This window comes from Mycteria americana, chromosome 14 (genome assembly GCF_035582795.1).
Source record: "Mycteria americana isolate JAX WOST 10 ecotype Jacksonville Zoo and Gardens chromosome 14, USCA_MyAme_1.0, whole genome shotgun sequence".
Classification (NCBI taxonomy): Eukaryota; Metazoa; Chordata; class Aves; order Ciconiiformes; family Ciconiidae; genus Mycteria; species Mycteria americana.
The window spans coordinates 842,367-858,564 of NC_134378.1; the positions used below are offsets into that span (position 1 = coordinate 842,367).

At 55.2% G+C, this 16,198-nt stretch overlaps 1 protein-coding gene across 2 annotated transcripts in view; it reads left to right on the forward strand.

Annotated features, from left to right (window-relative positions):
* The window catches only part of LOC142416888 (rho GTPase-activating protein 39-like), a 57,950-nt gene that overhangs the window by 21,017 nt on the left and 20,735 nt on the right, over window positions 1-16,198 (forward strand). For both annotated transcript variants that reach the window (XM_075516988.1, XM_075516989.1), the window contains exon 2: window positions 6,594-6,992. In XM_075516988.1, the coding sequence (XP_075373103.1) occupies window positions 6,594-6,992 (399 nt within the window). The remainder of the gene's footprint in view (window positions 1-6,593; window positions 6,993-16,198) is intronic.

Here is a 16,198-nt window from a genome sequence, read left to right on the forward strand (position 1 = left end):
GGATGCATGTGTATTCAAAATAAGTTTGTGTGTGTGTGTATATATATATATGGGGGCGGGGGGCAGAGGGTTGTTTTGGGTACTTTTTTTTTCTTCACCCTGAGATCTAAATTACAGCTTTTCTGGACTTGGCTGAGAGAAGGCAGTGAATAAAGCCTAAATTGACTGAGTCAGCTGGCGGAGCATCGCTGCAAGTAGCTGGTGCTAGAGACCATCTTGGAGGCCCTCTGCAGCTCCAGGATACTGATGAGTTTTACAGCCTTGTCCTGGCTTTGATGTGCAAATCTAAGCGACTTGGAGCCACCTGGGGGTTGCACTTTGTTGCTCAGTGTCTGCACTGAGCGAAGTTTTTCTAAGGAGAGCTTGTCTGACAACCCACCCAGTGTACTGGGGTGCTGTGCTGGGGTGGCTTTGCCTGTCGCACAGAAGGTGAAGGGGCAAGCATGATCCCCTTTAAAAAAAAAAAGGGGGGGGGGGGGGCAAAAAAAAAAAGCTGTGCTGATGTTGGGCTGCTCTTCAGCTCAGCCCGGGTTGCTCTTCAGCTAGCTGAGATCATGGACCTGCAGAGGAGCAGCAATGTCAGCAGCTTCGGTGCCTCTGGGATGGTACCCGCTCCCCATTCCTTAACTGGTTTGCCTTGGTCTGCTGCTTGGGGCCTCCCTTTGGAGCACTTGAAGTTGTAAACATGTCTTCATTCTCCATAAGGCTGCTCTTGCTCCCTCTCATGGGCCCCTCGTCATACAGTCTGTTAGCAGCAAATGAAGGAGGCTCTGAACTCCCTGTCTCTATAGGACAGATCATTTCAGATGCCTGTCCTCATCGCCCCAGCCGCTTGTTGCAGTGAGGAGCCCTGGACCCCATGCACGTGTCCCTGCCTCCAGCTGGTGTCACAGTGTGACTGCTCTTTGAGAGTTGTACTTCAATCTCTGTGTGTGTCTAATGGCCAAACTCTTCATTCCTTGTCCTCAAGGAGGACCACTTCATAGGCACTTAGTCTCAACCTTGACACATCCTCAGTTAGATGACCTCTGATGATGGATCTGCCTGGTCCTCGGGCCCCACCAGCTCTTGGGCCTTTGCAGAGGCTTCAGCAGCCCTGGCTTGGAGCCATAGGCAAAGAACTGCAGCTCTTTGTGCAAGGACACAGCAAGGTGGCTGCCCTGTACAGGGTGCGGTAGCAACACCTTGTCCACGCAAGGTATGGAGATGATGTAAAGGGAAGCATCAATACTCATAAAGGTCATGTTGGCCTATGGCCCCTCAAGTTCTTCAGTCTCCTGCTGTCCAGTAGGGTCCCCTGTCCCCTGAGTGCAGCCATCCTTCTGTGATATTAAATACAAGACCATACACTGCCTGCGTTCAGAATCCTATTTTCTGGAGGAAGAGCTTAATTTCCCAGTTGCTTTTCTTCATGTTGGGGCCACCTTTGAGCATGCTGCAGGCTCCCTTTGGTGCATTAGTCTTCAAAATCTCACTTGGTACGGAGTCATGTTTGGCCAAGGAGGACTTGGTACTGCCCCAGCCCTCTGCAGGGCTCATCCTGAAGAAGGGAAGTCAGGGAAGGAGGTGGGATCTTGGCTCTGAGCACAGAAGTCCAAAAATTACAGAACATGGAAGTGAAATGGGGGATCAAGCCATAAGAGCTCTCCTTGCAGCCATGCAGAGGAGTTTGGTCGCAGCCTGGTGTGAAGCTCCCCGAGGTAGGGGTTTCCCATAGCTTTCCTTGGGGCTCTCTTGCCCTCAGCAGGTAAATGGCTTCTTGAGTTGGTGCTGAGCAGTGTGCACAGGTAGTGAGCAGTGAGAAGGCTTCATGCAGAGGGCTGGGTGGTCATGTCGCACTAGTCTGAAGCTGACAGCTCCAGCTGAGAAAACATCTCTCTATCTATCTTTGGATAGCCTTGCAAAGAACTTGCAGTGTCCAGGGACTGTGCTTGGCTGCCCGGGGTGCGGTGTCACTTGGGTGATGGTGGCAAGAAAACCACTGCTCCTGTGGAGCAGTTGCAGTTCAGCTTTTTGGGGTTTCTCAGCTCTTCCTGCAAGTGACTTCTCTTTTGCTGTATCTGGTCCCTTCCATTTCTAGTCCTGCTCCCTTCTCTTTAGTTAAAACAATTTTATTCTTTCCTGGACTCGCACTAACCTTTATAGTCTTTGTGAGAAGATCTAATCAGGAGATGCTAGCAGGATGCTCTTTCAGGCTGAAATACCCTTTTAAAAAAATTATTATTTTCATTGTTAATTCCCAGGCTTTGCCAAGCAGGAGTGGCAGCCAGGAGGGACCTGGCTAAGCTGTTTTTGAAGGAGCAAAGTTTGCAAATGTCCATCTCCTCTGTCCCAGAGGCTGGCAGGATAGAGCACAGCAGCTTGGCCTCTTGCCTGCTCTGTCTATACAACAATTCATAAAAAACAAGCTGCTGGCCCGTGAGGGCTAAGCCTTCAGGTGGGAACAAACTTGTCTGCCCGTATGAGATGCAATTGTGCACAAAAAGCCCTACACTTCCTCCTGCTTTTTGCACGCCTGGTGCACCATCCCCCCGCATGGCACCCTGCTGCTTGGGGACCAAGCCCCCCCCATGGCCCTGCCACCCCTCCAAAAAATCAGCATGCCTGAGGCAAGTGACTTTGCAGTTGGGTAGGTCTCAGGGTGCTCGGGGCGAGTGGCTGGAGCCGTGGCCTATTTACAAGCTACAAGGCATCAAAAGTATTTGTGTACTTGCTCAGGACACAGAGGAAACTCCTGAAATCTCTCTGATAATACAGGAGGATGCACACTGGGAGTCTGGGTTTGTTTTTGGAAGCAAGTGGGGATTTTGTTGAAATTCCTCTGAGTTGCGGGCTCTGGTGGCTGGGTTAGTTCCCCGGTGCTGCTGTGATGCCGGTGGGCTGTGTGTCCCTACTCTCGGGCTGCAATGGGGGTTTGGTCTGGGTTTGCAAACTGGAAAGTCCTGCGCCTGGGGATGTTTTGTCCCAAGAGACAAGACTGAAACCACCGCAGCGATCCTGCTGGTGCGACCAGGCGCTGCCATGCTGGTGGGAGCGGGTGCGCGCTCCGTGGCTGCTGTGCTGCTGCGTTGCCATTATTCCAACCATTCCCAGGAAGCAACTTCTTTAACCCCGTGAAGGGGAGTTGGAATTAATTTTTTGTGTGTCCAAGTTATGGCCTTATCTTTCTGCAATCCTGGGTTTATCACGTCTTTCCAGAGTTCCTGATGTTATGTTCAAGGCTTGTGTGGCAGCCTGGGGCTGGCCTTGCTCCAGGAATGTGCTACTTGCTTTTCCTTTTCTTTCTTTACATATGAATGTGATTGTACCAAACTCTTTGGTACTTCAACATGTTCTGTGCAGATTTTTTCCCTGGTTAAACTCCACCTCAGTCATCCTCAGCCCCTCAATTTTAAGGGGAGCAAAGAGGTCACCAACCCAAGTTATCCACTTACGTGTCTTTGCACGCAAAGATAAATGTAAGCTTGTTAAAACGGAAGACTATAGTTAGCAACACATGCTTGGTTGTGGCCAAGTGCCATGAGAAGAATTTGTTATTTTCAATAGCTTGCACTTAACAGAAAATAGCTGACCTCTCCTCCCTCCCAAGGAGCAACAGCCCTGGTAGAGCGGTTGGTGTTTCAGAGCTTTGCTAATCCAGTTGCTGGCAAAACAGATCAAAACCAGTGTGCTCTTGAACATTAAAAATGTTGATCACTCAACTGTGCCTTGATCGCTCAGCTGGGTCCTGGAGGGCTTTGGTTTTTTTCCATGCCAAGCAAATACTCCTTAACTACCTCCTGTCTCTCTCCCGAGCTCGTTTGTGTGTGCATTTCTGTGTTGCTTTCGGTGGGGGGGGGTCCTGCCACGCCTGCTTTCCTCTTCCAGCCCTTCCTCTCCTGAGAGCAGTGGGCCATGCTCCCCACCTTTGGGTGAAGCCCCTGACCTTCTAGCACCAGCGGCAGCCTCTGCCCACCTGAAGCTGCCAGTGTGCCACCTGGGTCTAAGTCCCATTTTCAGTCCCCTGTGCCCTTTTTCCTATTGACTGCCTGTCCTTCTTGTGAAGACTTGTGGTGCTTTCAGAGGTCACTGCTCCTTTTGTGTCCCCTCTGACCTGTCCTTTGGACCCTCTTTGCTAGTTCCTTGTCCTACCTGTGCTTCTTTGCTGCTGTCTCCGTGGATGTGCTCATTGTGCTCTCCTCCCAGCACTGCTGAGCTCTGCTGCTGCCCTCGTTTTCCCCTCTTATGCCCTGTTTATAGATGACACATCTTTGCAGTTGATGATGCCCTTGATAACAGCAGTGACTTGCTGATTTGTTCCTGTGCCTATGGTTTGACATTGCAACTGCATGGAAATAATCAGACTGGCTCTGTGATTCCCACCCTGAGCTATGACATGAGGTGCTGGTACACTGTTCATGTTGCACCTTAAATCAAATAGGGGAACTGATCTAGTTTTGACCAAAACGTACCAAACAACAAACCAGATGTTTTCTGGAAACAGGGTTTTCCAAGTGGGATCCAATTGCAAGCACACTCTTGGCAGCACCCTGCCCTGGCAACGGTGGGAGCCCAGCAGGAATCGTTGCCATGGGGGAAGGCAGTGTGCTCTGCTCCCAGCTGCTTGTTGGGCCAGTACGAACGGTCGTGGTGGTGATAGCCTGGTGAGCTGATCTGGCTGAAAACGGACCTGCGCCACAAAAAAGTGGCTTTTACCCATATCGGCTTCCCCAGCCAACCTGCCTGAACATCTGCCCTCCATGAAGCTGTGTGGAGATCAGCATTGCATGGTAGATGTTGTGGCAGGGAGAATTGCACCTTTTCAGAGGCAGTTCAGGTTTATTTTGGGTTGAACTGACATTGTACCTATCAATTTTGCATCCTCAAAGAGTCAAGGAGCAGCCTGCTTTTTAGGGGTGCATGCCAGACTGGAATACACCTGTGGTTTTCCTAGCGGGGAGGTGTGATATGCAATTAAATCCCCTCACAGACTTGCTGGGTGGGAGGGGACACACTGACCTTCCCCAGAAAGCTGGGGCAGAGCTGAGGGCCGCGCTGCCCTGCCAGCAAACACCTCCTCTCCTGCAACCCTGCCAGCAAGGCTGAGCACTGGGAGCCCAGGCTGCCATTTCGGACACTGCAGTGCTACCACTGTCAACCCAGAGCCACATGCCAGCAGCAGAGGGTGTGCAAGAGGGATGCAACGCCACCTCCTGCTGCTGCTCCTCTGGGAATGGTGCTGCTGCCATGCCCTCACCAGGGTGAGCTCCTGAGGCACTGGGGAGGAGCGAGTTTCAAGGGTGGCACTGGACTCGTCCTTTTCATATGGCTTTTATTAGTAACAAAAATAACTTGGGTTAAATAGGATCTCCTTCCTGCAGCCTCCACTGACACAGGGCAGAGGAGGGTGGAGGGCCAGGACTTGGGGGGGTGTGAGGAAGAGCTGGGGGGCATGTGTAGGTTTTATCTCTGTTTTCAGCTGCACGCTCGAGCGTGCTGCCAGGGGTAGCATTGCTTTAGTGGCAGCACCTCTCCTGCGCAGGAGGAGACCTTGCTGCGGTTTGCACGACCTCCTTCTGTTTACCTGGGCCAGCCAAAATGGTTTTGGCTACAGCATCATGGAGTCGTCTGCTTTGCTGAGCTCCTCTGCTCTCACCCAGGCCAGCTTTTTGGGTTAGGTGGGTCAGTGTTAAAGGCTGACATGCCATGTATGAGGACTGAGCAGCCCAACACCTCTGTTGCCACAAAACCATCATGCCGATCTGCCTGAAAACCACTACAGCACTGCCCATGTTGCGCTCTCATTCAGCCCTAGGCTGGGCCAGCGTGGGTGCTGGCGAGGGACCCTGGTGCTGGAGGGGCTCCTCTGGGCAGTAGAGGGGTTACGGATCAGCAGCAGGCCATGCCTCTCCTTTGGGACACCTTACACCCAAAGGGCTACCAAGGGCTTTGTCCCATCAGCCAAGGGAGGAGGGGAAGAGCTTGTGATGGAGTTGGTATTGTCCACCAGTCACTCCCTGCATTTATCTTTTGGGCAAGCAGGTGTGGGCTTCAAGCAGGGTGACCCAGAGGTCCCCTCCAGTCCCACAGCATGTGAGCCCTGCAGGGCAGGCACTTGCATGGGCAGGCTGCCCGCATTGTCGGGAGCCAGGGGTTTGGTCTCCTGAGGTGGCATTAACAACAGGGTGCAGCTCCCAAAAGGAGCAGATCCTGCTTTGCAGATCCTCCCCGCTCTTGAGAGTGAGTTCCCCCGCGCATCTCACCAGGCGCCAGCACTCCTGTGATTGCGCCAGCCCTTGATGTAGGTTATCAGATCAGCAGCAGATGATGCTCGCCTGTCCCATGCTGCTTGTCCTGGGCTGGGATGTCGGGGCCAGGCTGGGGGGATGACCTCCCCTTCCCTGTGCCAGGGAGCTGCTGATTTGGCTTGGCCCCATCTCAAACCCTTCCCCTCATCTTCTCCTGAGCTTGTTAGATCACTAAATGGCCCCAAGCAATGCTTTGATCTGCAGCATGGCTGCCTGACCCAGAGGCAGCAGCTCTGTAGGACTGTCAGACAACCTGTTTGCCTCGAGGCTCTGGCCCAGACTAACGTGGCTCTCATGTCTCTGCAGCTCGGACTGGGTGGAGATCATCGAGCCCCGCTCCCAGGAGCGGATGTACGTGAACCTGACCACCGGCGAGTGTGGCTGGGAGCCCCCTCCCAACCTGAAGGTGCGCCAGTCAGACCAGAAGCAGTGGTGGGAGCTCTTCGACCAGAACAACAACCGATTCTACTACTACAATGCCATCACGCGGCAGACGGTGTGGCACCGACCCCAGGGCTGCGACATCGTGCCCTTGGCACAGCTCCAGGCCATGAAGCGCAGCTCCCAGCCTGACTGCCGGGGCCGGCAGCACCGGGGCAGCACCGGCAGCGATGGCAGAAGCACCCCCATCCAAATGGCCCTCCTGCAGGAGATAGAAAAGGGCAAGGGGGACTGCGCTGTAGAGAAGAGAAAAGACCTTGGCAGGTAGGAGAGTTATAGCCTTCTCTGTTTATATCTAATGAGTGGCTTCAGTTGCCAGGCAGGCGCTGGCTGTCTGGCAAACGGGCTGGGAAGCTGCACTGCCCCAAGAGGGTGCAGTGCTGGGGCAAAGTGCTGCCAGGCCAGTGAGCACCGTCATGTCCCCTCCTTTTCACAGGGTGCAGCTGTCCACTTTCACCACTGTAGTACCACTTGAACATCCCCGGTCTGGGCCAGGCCTCGTTTGTGTGGGGCACCATAAAAACACACATCAAAAGCAAATTATCGCTCCAGAGCCCTTTGTGCTAAACAGGAGAGCGGATGGGCAGGAGTGTCACACAGTGACGAGAGCTCTGTTGGATGCTCATGGCAGGGTCTGCTGGGATGGCTGAGCTGCTGTACAAGGGGTTAAGCTGCTGCAGGGTGCAGGTGAGCCTGGCTGCTCTGGCTCTTTCCCTGCCCACTTGCTTGGCTGTTTGCATGTGCTTGCAGCTTCAGCCAGGGCAGGAGGTAGGGCTGCAGGGACAGAGCTCCTGGGCACAGTTATTTGCTCACATTAAGCCCAAAATGAAAGAACAATAATGGGATGCTATTTTGTTTGGCTAAGAGATTTTCTTACACTCAGACCAGTCTGACAACAATTGGGGGGGGGGGGGTGTGTGTATTGAAACTTTGCCAGCTTCAGTTGCACAAAAGCATCCCCTCCCCAGTCTCTGCAGGGACGGCCCCTCCACCCAGGGCACTGCCTGGGGCTGCCCTGTCTCCCTCCTGCCCTGTCTGTGCATCATCCTGCCCTGGAGAATGTGGTACCAATAGCTGGGGGGGCCATGCAGTGAGCAGAGTTGAGTCACACTGAGAGGTGACTCACCCAAGGGCTAGATCAGAGCTCCAGTGAGCCTGGCACTCCTGCCAGGCTCCTTGTCTCCACTTCTGGGCAGTGCAGCAAGCCAGGCTTCTTTGACAGCTTGGTTTTTGGATCGAGGCTGCCTCTCTGTGTGCCTGCTGCTGGTGGGAGAGAAGAAAAAAGCCATGATGCTGAAAACCATGTAGGATAGCGATTCTGGAAAATATATGCTCTAGAGTGCCCTAAACTGAGGTTTATCACTTGTCTGCTGCCCCCTGCGAGGTGCTATGGTATTCATTTCATATCTGTGTGACTAAGAGACACTGGTGATGCACATAAAGTGCACCAGAAAGAGCCTAGAGCTTTACTGGTGCCTGTGATGCTTCCAGTGCCTCCTGCCCTAAAAGCAGCCCCTCTGAGCTCCAGACCCATCCAGAGGATGATCCCTGCCCTGCCAGGAGAAACCTGAACAGTAAGAAATGCCTTAAGCTGAACCCCTGTAGCTCCCAGTTTCCTCTGGTCCCCCCCCCCCCAGTGACCACAGGTGAGCCACAGGTACGTGAGATTTGCCACGAGCTGAACGGCTTCCTCTCCTTGTCCCTCTGCAGCCCAGTGCTCTGGGGCAGCCGGCACAGGCACCAAGAAACTACGTGTTTCCAGAGGAGCGAGTGCAAGAGCCTTGCACAGGGCATAAAATATCCTTAGCTCCACAGGGTCCAAAATATTTCTGACTCAAGCTCTCAGGAGGGGAAAGTGGCCTCCTCTGCCTCAGTCCAGGGAACGGCTGTGCGTCAAGGGATAAGTGATGCCAGCTCTGACCCATCCCTCAGCTCTTGGCAGGGAGGACCCCATGCAGGCCCCCTCATATAGGAGGAAGGGGAGTGATGCAATGTGGGCAGGGGTTTGCTTTACCTTTCCTTGCCAGCCAGGTTGGTGCCAGGCAGCATCTCAGGCATCACAGCCGGTTCTCCTGCAAGGAGGGGGAGTGGGAAGGGATCCTCCCTCACTCCATCCTGAGCCCAAGTTTTTGCAGCAACCATGGGGCACTTTGAGACTGCAACAAACGCCATTGAAGGGCAAGTGCTGGGAAAGGTGCGAGTGGCAGCTTGCTTGCGAGCTAACAGGCTGCCTGGACGTGCGAGGCTCTTCCAGATCCTCACACCAGTAAGCTGACAGCATTTGCCTATGGAAGCTGCTTTCTTGGAAGCAGGAGACTGAGCACTGTTTCCTTGCACATCCATCACGTGTTGTCACTGCTATTTGTGAGCAGGGGTTGCACGTCCGGTTACGGTGCAGAGAACAATTTTCCTGCCTGAGTCTGACACCCGAGGAGAGATTTCTTGCCTTTTGCTAGCTTGTAAAATGGTGAGCAAAGAGCTGAGCCCAAAGCAACTGTTCCCAGGTGGGATCTAATGCCCTTGCTGGGAAGTCTGGTCTAGTAACAGCAAAAGCAGGCCAAGCTTGTCAGCTCTGTTGTCTGCATTTTTTCTCCAAAGACAAACAAAGTGTGTCCTCTTCCTTCCCTTGGCAGGAATACAGCTGTATAAACAGAGGGCAAATACGTTGAGTGCAGCTGGTAGCATTTGACATCTTTACAGGTACCTGCGCCCAAGATGGTTTCGCTTTTGTCTCTAACAGCAGTGCAAAAGACTTGGTTTTCTTCCCTTGGTGTTTGTCATCCTGTTGATAGATGGAGAGGCCAGAAGAGACCAGCGTGGTCCCCAAGAGGGGCCTCCTGCAAGCACATGCCACAGAGAGCTGGGGGAAGGGATTTCATCCTTTTTTCAGTAATACTTTGTGGTTGAGGTTTTTTTTTTTTTCTTTTAGTAGACTGGTTTTTCCCACCCTTCCTCTCTTGTGCCTTCTATCAGCACTGCTAAACCTGCTGTGCCCGCTGCCATATCTCGGTGCTGCCAAACCCTCTGTGTGCTGTTCTTGACAGCGGAGCGGAGATGCTCCCCGGACAGGCAGGCGCTGCACCGCTGCGCTTTGCTGCCCGTTCCCTCTGTCTACGTGCCGATCCCATCCTCTCCCTTGCTGCCCCACCGCTCGCTGCTGCTCTTCCAGCTCTCTAAAGCACACCAGCTCAGGGCAGCTTTCTTTAGACACTGGCCCTTATCTTCCCTGGGTGGTACGGGGAGGTCAACCCCCCTGGGGAAATGGCAGCTGCTTGCTGAGGGGGAGACGCTGCTGCGATCCCTGGAGCCTCCTGGGGAAGCTCTTCTGCCTGTGCACGTGCTCTTGTTCCCATGTTGGTTTTCGGCTGCACTTCCTGGGGCTGCCCAGCCCAGTGCCGGCTCTGCTCCTCCCTCACTGGAGCAGTGGGCAGCACTTGCCTTACAGCTCCAGACCCCTCCCAAGCACTTGGGATCCTAGTAGGAAGGAAGATGGACTCTCTCCAGGGGAGATGGGGGACAAATGATCCTTTCATATGCTGGAAAGCTCTGCAAAGGATGGACATATTCCCTTGGGGACTGTGAGACTAGCCTGGGACTGAAAGCAGCTGGTAGCATTTTGGAAGTGTCTTGTGAGCCACTGCAGCCATGCTGGGGTTTGCTGGAGCTCCTCAGAGCTCAGGGGTGAGAAAGGGCTGGGCACAGTGGAGGGCCAAGGCCTGAAGAGGACAGTCTTGCTGGGAGCGGAGCCTGTGTGCTGGTCTGCAGCATTCAGGCACATCACTGGTCAGGGCTGCAAGTGGGCTTTGCTGTCCCCAGCCCTGCTGTCCATGCAGACCAGCCCTTTTCCTCTTCTTCCTGTGGTTCTCGCGGGGTTGGGGACTCATTTCAGAGTGGGGTTTCCAAGGTTCCCCTTGTGATAATAATGCATCTCAAAATCCTCCAGGTAGAAATCGACCGTCCCTAGGAACAACCCGTCCCCCAGGACAGGAGAGGTGTGGGTCCCTTCTGCATGGGCAGCAGGTTGTGCTGCCCATCCCCTCCTCGCCCACCTTCCCCATGACTCAGCATCCTGGGCTGGGAGGGAGAAGGGGCTTGGTGTTACCATGCCAGGAAAGGTGCACTGGAAGGGGAGTTAGAGGGGACGTATGACGTGAAGCCTGTGAAGGTGGCTATGAGGGTACCTCTGACTCTTCCAAGTCTGGTTTGCCTCATTACAGACTTACGTCTCTTGAGGCCCAGTGTAAGTAATGCCAATATTAAGTTCTTTGTAATCGGGTAAGAAACACCATCAGGTTTCCTAATTCAGGCTTGTTTCCTCCTTATGCCACTGGCTTTGGGGCAGGGTGTGCAAACCCAATGTGCTTTGCACATGTCTGCAGAGCTCTCCTCAGGGCTGTGCAGACCTGGGTTTGGGTGGGTTGCCTCCACAGGGTCTCCATCCCTGCCTCCGGTGTGGTCACTGTAGGCAGCAGCAGCAGTGCCGCTGAAATACGAATATCTCTGTTCATTTCCCTCTGTCAAAGCACCAGGAAAACGACTGCTGGAAAGGGCAGAGTTGAGTTGTGGAGCCTTTTCTCCAGGCTTCTGGGAGGGAAGAGCAAACAATGGGGCTCTGGAGCCTAGGAAGAGCTGCCGCATCTGCTGGGCCTGCTGGAGCTGGGTGCGGGCTGGGAAAGCCAGCGCTGGGCTGCCGTGTTTATATTGGAGCTACTTGAAAGCATTCCTCGAAGGGAGCCGTCTTGGGGGACTCAGCAGGGTCTCTCCTGCTAGTGGCCGAAGAGCACGGCCCAGAGGCTGCGTTGGGACGTTCCTCCACCACTGGCTTTGCTTTCTGTCAGGGCTTTCGCTGCTCAGAAGGATGAGGCTGAACCTTTTTCCATGCTGGGAAGTCAGGAAGACCCCGTTCTCCTTTGTTCGGTCTTTTCAGCAGCCTGAGGATGAGGTTGAGGGAAGCTGTATCCAGACGTGGCCCCAGTTCATGGCTGCGGACATGCTCCTTTCAAAAAAGCCTTGTCTTCTCTGCAGTGGTGCCTCTTTCCTCTAATGTCTGGTGGCTGGGGAGGCTGGAGATAGCATGTTGTGCCTGGGATGGGACTGACAGGCGAAGTGGGATACAGCACACATTTAGGGGTTTCGATTCTCCATCACGGTCACTTACAAACCTCCTGGTCGGGGGGGGGGCATGGTGGCTGTGGTCAGGCTGGGGCTTGGCTCCCTCTGCCCTCAGTGACACTGGAGTGGCACAGCTCCCCTGTCTCCTCCAGCCCTGTGAGTCCCCCCTGGGTATCCTGGTGGAGCCGTGCAAGGACACTGCCATGGCATGAAGAACATGGCCTGAGTCCCGTGCCAGCCCTGAATGCAAAGCTCCTGGGTGCAATACCTTCTCCTTGAAGTAGGAGTGCCCATGGGCACACAGAGGGCAGAGGGGCACCCCGGGAAGGTACCAATACCCAGCAGGTACCGAGGACCCCCTGGCAAATGCTTGGGTACCTGGACCAGTCCTCACATCCCCGGGCGCAGCCGGGGAGGAGCGGTGGCACAGTGGCCTTGCTCATCTTCCACCTCTGACTGCAGCTTTGCAGCCCACCGTGCTCAGCTGCCCTGCGTGGCTGCCATGCAAAAGATCCCAGTGCTGTCATCCCCTGAGAGCTGCCTGAGCGCTGCTGGGCTGTGCAGGCTCCGGGCCTTTGCAGCAGTTGGTCTGAAATGGTCTGGGATGGGCCGGGTCCCCATGTGAGCTTTCCCCCTCTGCCCGAAGGAGGGAACACAAGTCCGCGGAGCCTGTTTCTCTGGCCCTTTTGCCCGTTGGGGCGCAGACTGCGAGTGCCAGAAACCTGCTGCGGGGAGACTTGCTGCTTGCAGCAGAACCCCTTGCCTCATTGCCTTGCTGTGGCCGTCTGTCTAACCCGTCCTGCTGTCCTGCTGGTTGGTCTCGGGGTGTCCATGGAGCAGGCGCAGGGAGAGCCCTGTGCTGGTGCGGAGCTCTTGCCACTCCCCACGGTGTCCTGCCCGTGCTGAGGCCCCACCCAGGGTGGAGGTGTGGGATATCTTCCTCCTGCCCCAGTGAAGTGACTCGGGGCAGCGAGGAGCTGTCATGCTTTGGGGCACCCATCGCCCTCAGGCTGGCTCCAGGTTGCAGGTAGGCAGCTTCTCCTCTGGGGGAGGCTGCAAGCACAGCACCCCCTTTTTGTTTTCCAGATCAAATCTCTTGTTGCTCATCTGCGGGCCAAAATCTGGGCTTCGCTCTTTTTGCATGGATGCAGTGGCTGTCATCGCCAGCTGGGGTCCCACAGGACCCCAAAAATTGTAATGTCGTGCTGGGGTGGGAGCCTGTCTCCGAAGGCTGGGCTGGTGGCACTGCTCAGATGCCCAGCCCTGCACCTGAGCAGGGACAGATCTGGATGTGCCCAGTGCTGCCACGTGGGTGAGAATTGGGACAGGCACTGATAGGACTGATCGGGCAGGAGGCAGTGCCACTGCCTGCGGTGCAGGCAGGGAGAGGCTCCTCGCTGCAGCCCAGAGCTGAGTGAGGAGGTGGCAGAGCTTCGGGCCGAGTTCCTGCTGCTCCAGATTGGCAGTGGTTTAGCAAACGCTGGAGTGGCAGGCACTGGTGGGCCTGCCGATGCTGGGGGTTACCGGCACACGCTGAGCCTGCGCAGGGGGACAAGTCTGGTCGTGCTCTGCCTGATGGAGGTGGGTCTGCGAAGCCTTCGCTGAGCGGGTGGTTCAGCTGTGCACAGAACTGGCTGGAGGTGCAACGTTGTAGGTCAGGGAGAGGAATAACCTCGGGAGGTGGCTCGTGGGATGTGGGGTCCAGTGCCTTCCTGCAGAGCACAGGGTTATTTTCCAACCCTGCTACAGCTGGGGGTCTCTCAAGGCAGGGGGACATACCTGCAGCTCAGGAGCTCCAGCACTGCAAGGCTGTGGCTCTTCTCCCCCAGGACCCAACAGCTGGATAGTGCTGGTCCAGATGCGATGCTGCTCTGGCTGTAGTGTTGAGTTAAAATCACTCCCATGCGGTCACTCCTGGCCTGCCCAGGAGCCCGTGAGTGGCTCTGTCCTTCTTGTCCTTGACACGGCTCTCTGCCAGTCTCGCTTCCCTGCCATGAAATGAGCTGCTGGTACAGCCAAGCGGAGGGGTAGGTGGAGGGATGTCAGAAACACTTATTTAAAAGCCTACCAAATGTTGCTGCTCTGGTTTTTCCTGTTAGTCCAGGAGCTCTTCGAGGAACAACTGGATCTTCAGCAGCACCTGCGCTTGGGATCGGGGCTTGGCCACGTGTAGGAGGGACACACCGGTGCGAGGAGTGGTCCCTGCGGCCTCCAGGGAGGGATGCTGGGTGGGTTGCAGGGCCACGTGTCCTCACAAATGCCACCCCCATCCTGCCGTTACCGCTGACTGTTCCCTGCCCGTGTCCTCGCTTGGCACCGCCAGGAATCACCCCCCTGCTCCAGGCATTGCGCCTTTGGAACAAGCATGCAGAGGACAAGCTGCTGATAGCAAAACAGGAGTGGGAGAGCGGGGGCTGTGCTTGATGGCAGCTTGGGTAGGTGGAAGGAGGCCAATCCCAGATCCCTCAGTGTTTCCCAGGCAGCCACTCTTGGGACAGGGCTTGGATCAGTTCTAGGCTGTGATGCCTGTGAGTGGGAGGCGGTGGCTGGGGGACAGTCCTTCCTCATGGCGCTGGCATCTCCATCTTGAAGTAGTGTCAGGAGCTCCCTTAAAATAAAACACTTTGTGCCTTAGCAAGAGATGCTGGAGGAGGTCCCCGGAGCAAGGGGGACCCCAGGATGGGAAGCAGAGGACAGCGGCCCTTTCTCAAACCCTTTCCGGTCACCTGGGTAGTTGCACGAGGCAGAGTCGCGTGTCTGTCTTGGGGAAGGAGCCAGGCTGGGCAAAGGCAGCTGTGTGGCACAGGGTGGCCAGAGGGTGGCAGGGGCCTTTGGACCCTGGCCGGGAGCCAGCCACTGCGCCGTGGCAGGGCAGCACAGGCTTCACCTGTGTCTCTCCCGGCCCCACTGTGCCAAGGTGGGATTCACAGCGACCCAGTGCCGTCGGAAGCATGTTTTGCCAAAAATATGGTAAGCGGTGGATGGGGAAGGGGCATGCCACCCTTCTAGGAGTGGAATGGGAGTGGATGTGGGATATTGGGTGTGGGGCAGAAGATGGGGGCAGGTAACCGGGGGGGTGAGCAGGTGAAATAGGGCACCCACAGTGATGTGGGGCTGCTGCTGGGGGGCAGATGTGTCCTGTTGGGGTGGGGTGTGGGGAGAGCAGGGTGTGTGCAGATGCACCCTGCCGGTGGGAGAGCCACGGGGGGGAGGACAGGCAGAGCAGCCCCAGGGAAGCTGTGCTGAAGGAGGGGGCTGGGTCCCGGCAGGTGAAATGTCTCTGGAGAGCAGGAGCAGAGCGGAAGAGGGTTGGGATGTCTGGATATCTTGGGGCTTGGCGAGAAGGCACAAGCAGGGGATAACATCACCGAGAGGCAGCTCTGGGCATGCGGCGGAGGTGAGTCTGTCTGCCAGCGTGGGGACCACGCAGGACAGGTCAGCAGCGCGGGATGGGGAACAAGTATTAAGGTTCAAATAGAGCAAAATGGCTGTGAAGGTGTTAGGGGAACATCTCCTGTGGCAGACGGGGCATGTGCAGCACTCCCTCAGGTGTTACCCAGTGACAGCTGGTAGCAGATACATGGAGGGAAGGCACAAAATGGGGCCAGGTTCAAGGGGACCTTCCTGGGAACAGTGGTGCCTTTAAAGACCTGGAAGCTCAGGCTGGTTTAACAGCCTTTCCATTCCCTTTTCCTCAGAGCTCACAAAAGTAGACTAGCTATAGCCGCATCCTGACAGCAGGTTGTTATTACACTACAGAATGCGTCTTTGGGACTGCGATGTTGCAGTGGGCACGTTGGGTTGTGGTGGATCCTGAGTACCACCACAGGTCAGAGGATACTCCCAGCAGAGAAGGATTTCACAGCTGTGAGAGCTGAGCAGAGCCAGTAGGTTTGGCTAAGGGAACCAGATCTGAGGGTATCTGGACTGGGCTGGGAGGATGCTCTACCCAGAGACTTGGTGGGTTGTGTGGGAGTGTAGCACACATCCTGTGAGGCACGGATATCTGCCCCCATACACCTCCGATACACCTCATAGGTTTTTCTGCAAAATAAACATGCATTTGGAAACTTAGATCAGAAAAATAATGTGGTCTGAAAGGACTGTCATCATAGTTTGACAATCTGAAGGCAGACATTTGGGATTATTTTCTAACTCGCTGCTTGAGTGGTCCAGAATATCTTACTGGTCCTCAGCTGGTCGTTCTGGGTGCTGTGCTAGCTAATGAGCCTTGGGAAGCATAGGTTTTTTCCTGTCTCAGTGCTTCTGATACCAGACGGGTTATAGTATGATGAACTTGTTTCATCTTGTTCTGCTGTTCATAACTCAGAAATTTATCATGAGTGTAACAATGATCT